This window comes from Hyperolius riggenbachi, chromosome 6 (genome assembly GCF_040937935.1).
Source record: "Hyperolius riggenbachi isolate aHypRig1 chromosome 6, aHypRig1.pri, whole genome shotgun sequence".
NCBI classification, from domain to species: Eukaryota; Metazoa; Chordata; class Amphibia; order Anura; family Hyperoliidae; genus Hyperolius; species Hyperolius riggenbachi.
The window spans coordinates 358,849,183-358,858,243 of record NC_090651.1 but is presented as its reverse complement, the minus strand read 5'-3'; the positions used below and the strand labels follow the sequence as shown (position 1 = coordinate 358,858,243).

The 9,061-nt window shown below is 43.4% G+C and overlaps 1 protein-coding gene across 1 annotated transcript in view; it reads left to right on the top strand.

The window, feature by feature from the left end:
• Positions 1–419: 419 nt before the first annotated feature.
• The window catches only part of LOC137522999 (indolethylamine N-methyltransferase-like), a 32,723-nt gene continuing 24,081 nt past the window's right edge, over positions 420–9,061 (top strand). Inside the window, exon 1 of the mRNA XM_068243174.1 lies at positions 420–609. Within this exon, the coding sequence (XP_068099275.1) occupies positions 456–609 (154 nt within the window). The 5' untranslated portion in view covers positions 420–455. The remainder of the gene's footprint in view (positions 610–9,061) is intronic.

Below are 9,061 nucleotides of genomic sequence, written 5' to 3'. Positions count from 1 at the left end.
CCAACTGGAGTGGAGGGATCTGCTGCGGCTCGTCGCTAAAGCCTGGAAGGTGAGTGATTGCTGCTGACAAGGGGAGACACCTGGTCACACAGAGGGAAGACAGCCCAGCCAGACCCTGCCTGACCCCCCCTTCTGCAAAAATGCCTGGTCCTGAAGGGGGGTTAGGCGGCCGGTCCCGAAAGGGTTAAAGTACTGTACTGTACACGCTGTATAAGATTTTTTTGTTTTGATTTCATGAAGCTGCAATTAATCATGCCTAGCATGTGATCACATAAGTATACATACAGCTATATACATAGAGCTAAGTTCCCATGATGAGATCCAGAACACATGATGTGCTTGTGATAGTCAGAATTGCTAATGAGTCTTATAGGTATAAAAGAGTCTCCAGGACCTTCTCATTATCAGGATTACAGAGGGGAAAGCTGAGACTAGTTTTCTGCCTGACATACAAGATGGATCGCAGCTCCTATAAGCTCTACCATAAGCACGATGAGCTACATGACTCTAGAGCAATGCTGGAAACATATTTTTCTGAAAACCCCGACATGCCATTTAAAAATCTATTAATATTAACACTGGAGAAAATGCACAATGTGTTTAGCATGGGTAAGTAGACTATATGATATTGATAATATTTGAATACATTTAGGATACTCTGTAATGCTAGATACACATGATGAGATTTTCTGGCAGATTTCCTGCCAGATCGATTATTTACAGCATGTCCAATCTGATTTCTGATCAATTTTCCATTCACTTCTATGGAAAATCGTTCGGAAAATCGATCAGAAATCAGTTCGGACATGCTGGAAATAATGAGTCTGGCAGGAAATCTGCCAGGAAATCTCATCGTGTGTACCTAGCATTACAACAAATGAATATTTATACTGATCTGCATCCTTACTTTTAAGCTATACTCAAATTTGTATCAGTTATGTTTATTTCCACTATCTGGGGAGCTAAGTGACAATATTCATATCTTCGGATTATACCAAAGTAACCATAAAGATAGGGGCAGGGCCGGATTACCGACCAGGCAACAAAAGCAGTCGCTTGGGGCCCCATTCAGAGTCAAAGGGGCCCCATTAGCACATAAACCAGCCCTTGCCATCCTGTCAGCGGTGGCTGCATGGTATAATGGTTAAAGGGACTCTGAGCAGTGCAGTAACTATGGAAAGATGCATATCATTTTAAAGCTCTTTTTCTCCCCTTTCCAATGATATCTAAACGGCTGCTCTATGCCTTTTAGTTTTCGATATTTTCGCGATTGAAATCGCGGCCACAGGACGACTTTTCTCCAAAGTCAGCGGTGGCTGGATGGTATAATGGTTAAAGGGACTCTGAGCAGTGCAGTAGCTATGGAAAGATTCATATCATTTTAAAGCTCTCTTTCTCCTCTTTCCAATGATATATAAACAGCTGCTCTATGCCTTTTAGTTTTCGATATTTTCGCGATCGACATCGCGGCCACAGGACGACTTTTCTCCAAAGTCAGAGGTGGCTGGATGGTATAATGGTTATAGGGACTCTGAGCAGTGCAGTAACTATGGAAATATGCATATCATTTTAAAGCTCTCTTTCTCCTCTTTCCAATGATATCTAAACGGCTGCTCTATGCCTTTTAGTTTTTGATATTTTCGCGATTGAAATCGCGGCCACAGGATGACTTTTCTCCAAAGTCAGCGGTGGCTGGAAGGTATAATGGTTAAAGGGACTCTGAGCAGTGCAGTAACTATGGAAAGATTTATATCATTTTAAAGCTCTCTTTCTCCTCTTTCCAATGATATATAAACAGCTGCTCTATGCCTTTTAGTTTTTGATATTTTCGCGATCGAAATCGCGGCCACAGGACGACTTTTCTCCAAAGTCAGCGGTGGCTGGATGGTATAATGGTTAAAGGGACTCTGAGCAGTACAGTAACTATGGAAAGATGCATATCATTTTGAAGCTCTTTTTCTCCTCTTTCCAATGATATATAAACAGCTGCTCTATGCCTTTTAGTTTTTGATATTTTCACGATCGAAATCACGGCCACAGGACGACTTTTCTCCAAAGTTGGCAGCTCGATTCAGCACAATGCAATGAAATATAAGGAACCCAGGGGGATATAATTACAAACATCATGCTGGTAGGTGTGAGGATGTAATGAATTAGTTGTGGGTATGCTTAAAGGCATATCCACAGGCACTGCTTGGAGTCCCTTTAAGGGCTCTGCCGCTGACACAGGAGACCAGGGTTCAAATCTCAGCTCTGCCTGTTCAGTAAGCCAGCACCTATTCAGTAGGAGACCGTAGGCAAGTCTCTCTAACACTGCTACTGCCTATAGGGCGCGTCCTAGTGGCTGCAGCTCTGGCGCTTTGAGTCCACCAGGAGAAAAGCGCGATATAAATGTTATTTGTCTTGTCTTGTCAAATGATGCCGTGCGCTGCTGATTGTCTTCAGAGCCAGGCTCTCCTCCTAGGTCCCCCTCCTGCTACTGTGCGCTCTGCCGCTGCCCATTCCACCCTCCCTTCCCACAGAGAACAACAGCTGCAGCAAGAATGATAGCAGCAGATGGCAAACGCTCACTCACCTATCCATGATCCAAGCAATAGAGATCCCGTCATCTGAAACCCATCTGTCTCTTCTACAGTGCAGCTGCTCGCTCTGAACTTCCTGATTCTCAGATCAGACATGAAGTAGGAAGTAGTAATAGTAGTAGTAACAGAGCGGCAGCACTCTAGAGGAGACAGATGGGCTCCGGATAACGGGACCTCTATTGCTTGGATCGCAATAGGTGAATGTGATTCATCTGGTGCTATCATTCTCCCCCACTGCGGCTGCCTTCTCTGCTGGACTATCGTATTCACTGGAATGGAGGCTGCATGGTGGCTGTCTAGTTTGGGAGGAAATTGGTTGTTCGGTGGTGGGGGTGGTTATGTAATTCTGTCTGGGGAACGGCTTCCAGTTTGGCGGTGTCCAGAGCTTTCTGCTATTGCCAGGCTGGAGATGCAGGGGGAAAGTGCTGCCTGCTGCTGTGATATCTGGCGCCCTCTTCACAGGGGTGCCCCAGCCCCTGAGTGCAAATGTCCCAGCCATTCATCTCTCACTCTGCATTTTGCCGCTGCTATTCCCTGCATTGTGCACCCACAGAGGAATACGGGCTGTTGCCCATAGCAACCAGTAGCTCGGCTGCCCGGTGTGTGCGACATATTGCTGTGCAGCTGCATCTTCTGATTCTATTACGACATGATGGGGGGGCCCAAATCAGTTACTTTGCTTAGGGCCCCATTTAGCCTTAATCCGGCTCTGGATAGGGGCACCTCCTTTAAACACCATTGTATGCATCTATGCAAATAAAAAAGGCATGCGGGAAATTGGGCGCAAAATAGCAGTAATAGAATATCAGTAATTATACCAATATTTTACTATACCCCTCTGTACCCTAATTCTCACAGGCACTCTCCCTATCTATGCCTAACAATAATCCTCCTCTATCTGTGCCTAACAGGAACTCTCCTCTATTTATGCCTAACAGGAACCCTCCCATATCTATGCCTAACAGGAACCCTCCTCTATCTATGCCTAACAGGAACTCTCCTCTATTTATGCCTAACAGGAACCCTCCCATATCTATGCCTAACAGGAACCCTTCTCTATCTATGCCTAACAAGAACCCTTCTCTATCTATGCCTAACAAGAACCCTTCTCTATCTATGCTTAACAAGAACCCTCCTCTATCTATACCTAACAAGAACCCTGCTCTATATATGCCTAACAGGAATCCCCCTCTATCTATTCCTAACAGGAATCCTCCTCTATTTATTCCTAACAGGAACCCTCCTCTATCTATTCCTAACAGGAATCCTCCTCTTTCTATTCCTAACAGGAACCCTCCTCTATCTATTCCTAACAGGAATCCTCCTCTATCTATTCCTAACAAGAACCCTCCTCTATCTATGCCTTACAGGAACCCTCCCCTATCTATGCTTAACAGCAGAGCCGGGACAAGGTCCTCCAGCACCCAAGGCTGAAACACCAAAGTGCGCCCCTCCATCCCATTCTTCCCACCGCAGCCGTCACACACTGATTGCTATTAGACTAAGCGGTGCCCCAGTGTTCCCAACACCTTAATCTGTAGTTATCTGGCTTGCAGCCACTGTCATGCATCCCCTTTTTTATTTCTCTCTGCTTCAAACACAATAGGGGAATGATAACTGAGTGAGTTTTGCGCCCCCTCCTACACTGCGCCCTGAGGCTGGAGCCTCTCTCGCCTCTGCCTCTGCCCAGCCCTGCTTAACAGGAACACTCCCCTATCTATGCTTAACAGGAACACTCCCCTATCTATGGATAACCCCCAACATCTACACCTAACAATAACCCTCCCCCCCATTGCTGCTATTTGTCACCAGAAAACTTCTGCTCCCAACTCTGCCGCCACTATTTTTCACAGACACCCCTGTGAAGACATCAGCCTCATCCAAAGCAGGCATTCAGGAAAGAGAGCGCCCTCTAGTATACATCCAATACATAACAAAACAACCCTTACATTAACATATAGTATATCACAATATTAGATCTAATTATACACAAAGTCTTCTCCTCATATAACTAAATGCCCCAAAATGATGAAACAAAAGAACAGATAACACAAATAAAAAACACATCAAAAGTATATCAAAAGACATCACCAATCCACCTTACAGTTACAGCAAGCTAATAATAATAATAATAATAATAATAACACATCAACCTTTATTCTTCAATGTGAAACTGTGTGTATCTTTATAAGAGACACTGTGGGTAATGTTGCTCAATTGAGGGACTTTCCAATCCATCAGTACAGTTAGCTCTCAAAAAAAAAACTTCTACTGAGCTCTATCAGGTCTCAAAAATTACATGAAGATCCAACTGTGACTCGAGTGCCATCCTTTGCCGTGTGAGCACTATCTGACTTCCGGTCATACATGACATGGTGGAGGGGATATGGCTGGGGCATGAGGGGGCAAAGAAATCCAGTCACTTGTGAAGACCAAAAAGATCTCCTTGGACTCTTATTTTAGAATACTACTGAAGCTGGAGGGGGTGTAGGTTTGTCAAAGAAGCAGCCTGACCACCATTGTCTCTGTATTAGAGAATTTTCAGGGTTGGAGTTCAGCGTTAAAGGGGCACTACAGTGAAATATAAGCTTTTGGGATTTCCCTAAAAGCAAGTGTCTATTAGAAAGAGAAACACATATTAGACGGCGGTTTGGTTTTCAAAGTTCATTTTTAACTCAGATACAAATTCTGCCATGCCAAGGCAATGAAAGCTAGGCTGTGTGATTAGGACTAATATCTTTCTCCTCTCCGTCAGCTCACAGCCCCGTCCTCCTAGTGCAAGTTCATTCAGGAGAAAGTACTGCGCTTTGGAATGTCTTAGGTAAATAAAAAGGCTGCCTGTTTATTTACCTAACACATTTCACAGCATAGGAGACAGGGCTTGCATTGCTTTCAGCTGACAAGAGGAGAAAGATAGCTCTAAGCACACAGTGTAACTGAATACAGAGTCCATCATTTCCTTGCCTTGCGATGCGATGCAGGATCTGTAGGTGAGCTATAAATCTTATACAGATGAGCTCTATAAACAAAAGCACCGCCTAATATGCTCTGTTTAATAGAAACTTACTATTGGGGAAATCCCAAGAGCTTATATTTTGCTGTAGTGCCCCTTTAATCTTTCTGCCAACAGCTGACTGTCATCAGGGGGGCAGGTTGCTACTCTTCTGCAGCTGGTGACTTTCTCAGTAAGGTCTTGTAATGAACTTACCTTCCAGCGGCAGGTCCCGCGGCGTCTCCGGCGTGGTTCAGGCGAGCGGTGGGACTTCTGCACTGGAATCCTCTGGCGGTATCCCCGGCGTCCCTCCAGCGGTGTCTTCCAACTCGCACGTGCGCGGTGCGACCTTTGGGTCGCGTGTGAGTTCTGATAAGCCTTATAGGCTTAGGAGGAGGGCTTAGGGGTGTCAGCAGGTAATGTCACTAGGTGACATCACCAGGTGGGAGTGGTTGCTAATAGAGAATTTTTGTATTTAAGGCCAGAGCATTCATTGCTCGGTGACCTTGATACTAATCAGTTCGCTGGTTCTTGCTTTAGCTAGTTACTTTGAGCTACATTAATATATTGTGTAGACGCACAATATATATGTACTCCAATTAGTCAGTCGTTTGTTATTTTCGTATATATTCTTGTAATATTATTATTGAACATCTGATTGTATTAGACTGTGTGCCGACCTCTTGCTTGCATTTTGACCTCGCTCTTGTCTACCCCGTCTGTACCGCTGCCATCTGATATACAGAACACCGATTTTTACAGAACGGCAGACCAAACCCAAATGGATGCACTCAGCAGCCGTCTTGATGCACTCACCACTACGGTGGAGAATTACACCCGAGTGCTGGACAGTCACCAGACCCAGATCAACGCTTTGTCTGGGACTGTACAAGTCTATCAGACGGCTGTAAATACAGTGCGATCTCCTCCTAGCACAGACATACGCAAGCCTGTACCTGAAAGGTTTTCTAGATGCGCAGAGATGTACAGAGGCGTCGGTAGGATAAAAGTCACTAAAAAGTTTAAAATTGTTCCGGTTGCGGTGGTGGACCAGCTAACCATAAACAGACATATATACTGTCGAAATTTAAAAAAAAATACACAATTTATTCATTTACTCCCAATGAAAAGTCGCAATGCATTTCGCAGGCAAGAACCCGCTTCCTCAGGCAATACAAGACAGGAGCAATACACTGGAAAATGACAGAGATAAGTAACAACCATCAGAATACTATGTGTGGTACAATTGTATAATTTTGGTGTGTTATATACATATATAATTGTTAGAGCGTGGAGGATCCATACATGCATATATTCTAAAAAGAGGGTACTGTATTTCACTAAAATATTATCTAAAATAGTAACATAATGGAATGGGGTAGTATATTGTAGAATATTCTGTGTTCCTAATACATATAGATGTATCTATAGATGTGGCAGAACGTTTTTCTGTATTAATATTGGACCAAAGACGATGCATGAGTGTCTCATGGTGTCTATGTGTGGGTTGTATGGGGGATTGGGTGCGAGTGCTTTTAAATGAGCGGCAGGAGAAATTGATTGCTGTATGGTGGAATTTGGAAGGGAGTGCACACGTGGTGCCTACAGGTGAGGAGGGGTGGGAGTGTAGGTATATTAGTGGTGCTCAAATACCCCTTTTTAAAATTCGAGTTTGGTCGAATTCGAATAGTAAATTATTCGAGGTCAGTCGAATATTCGAGTCGAATAATTTTTACTATTCGATTCGACCTCGGACTTCGAGCTCACTATTCGAGTCAGTATTCGAGCTCATTATTCGAGCTGACTATTCGAATTGGCCTTAAATAGCTTCCAACACTTGTTTTGAGGGTGAATGATGCAAGAAACATCTTTTTTTCCAAGTAACAACAGCAAGTGATTATGTGGGGATGTTCCTTTAAAAAAAAAAAAAGGTGGAAAGATAAGTTGTGTCCAGAATTTTGTTCAGTACTGTATATACTTCTTCTTCTTATTATTATTATTTATCTTCTATATCTTCTTCTTCTATATCTTCTTCTATATCTTCTTCTTCTATATCTTCTTCTATATCTTCTTCTTCTTCTTCTATATTGTCTTCTTCTTCTTCTTCTTCTTCATCTTCTTCTTCTTCTTCATCTTCTTCATCTTCTTCATCATCATCTTCTTCTTCTTCTTCTTCTTCATCTTCTTCTTCTTCTTCTTCTTCTTCTTCTTCTTCTTCTTCATCTTCTTCATCTTCTTCTTTTTCTTCTTCATCTTCTTCATCTTCTTCTTCTTCATCTTCTCCATCTTCTTCTTCTTCATCTTCTTCTTCTTGATCTTCTTCATCTTCTTCTTCATCTTCTTCTTCTTCTTCATCATCTTCTTCATCTTCTTCATCTTCTTCTTGTTCTTCTTCATCTTCTTCATCTTCTTCATCTTCTCCATCTTCTTCTTCTTCATCTTCTTCATCTTCTTCTTCTTGATCTTCTTCATCTTCTTCTTCTTCTTCTTCTTCTTCTTCTTCTTCTTCTTCTTCTTCTTCTTCTTCTTCTTCTTCTTCTTCTTCTTCTTCTTCTTCTTCTTCTTCTTCTTCTTCTTCTTCTTCTTCTTCTTCATCTTCTTCTTCTTCTTCTCCTTCTTCTTCTTCTCCTTCTTTTTCTATATCGTCTTCTTCTTCTTCACTTATTTCTCTTTTCAATTTTTTTTTTAAAGAAATGCAGCTATTTTTGAGCGTAACAAATAGCTGGTGGCGCACGCATGTTGGAAGTGCCATTGTATGTGCTCCCTGGCAGTGTAAACACACAGACAGCAGGAGGTAAATTCAGCAGCAGGAGGAGGAGGATGAGTGTGTGGCAGCAGGCAGTCAATGAGGCAGGCAGCGTGACATAATAGCCCTGGTACCTAGCGGTGATACCAGGGCTGTAAATAAACACAGCAGGCAGGAGGTCCCAGACAGTGGTCGTGCAGCCCACATCGTGTCCAATACACAACTGGGACAACACAGTTTTCAACCCGGGCACCTCTGAAAAATTAAACCTTTTTTTTTTTTATGGTTTTTTGGTTTTGTTTGTAAAACAAATTACACAGATATATAGCTATTTTTGGACGTAATAGCTGGTGGCAGAGTGGCAGCAGAATGTAATTCTGTGTACCCTGGCAGTGGGAAACACAGACAGACAGCAGCAGCAGCAGGAGGAATGGAGGAGTAATGTGAGCAGCTATTGTTTGACGTAATAGCTGGTGGCAGAGTGGCAGCAGAATGTAATTCTGTGTACCCTGGCAGTGGGAAACACAGGCAGACAGCAGCAGCAGCAGGAGGAATGGAGGAGTAGTGTGAGTGTGGCAGCAGGCAGGCAGCGTGACATAATAGCCCTGGTACCTAGCGGGTGATACCAGGGCTGTAAATAAACACAACAGGAGGTCCCAGACAGCGGTCGTGCAGCCCACATCGTGTCCAATACACAACTGGGACAACACAGTTTTCAACCCGGGCACCTCAGAAAAATTA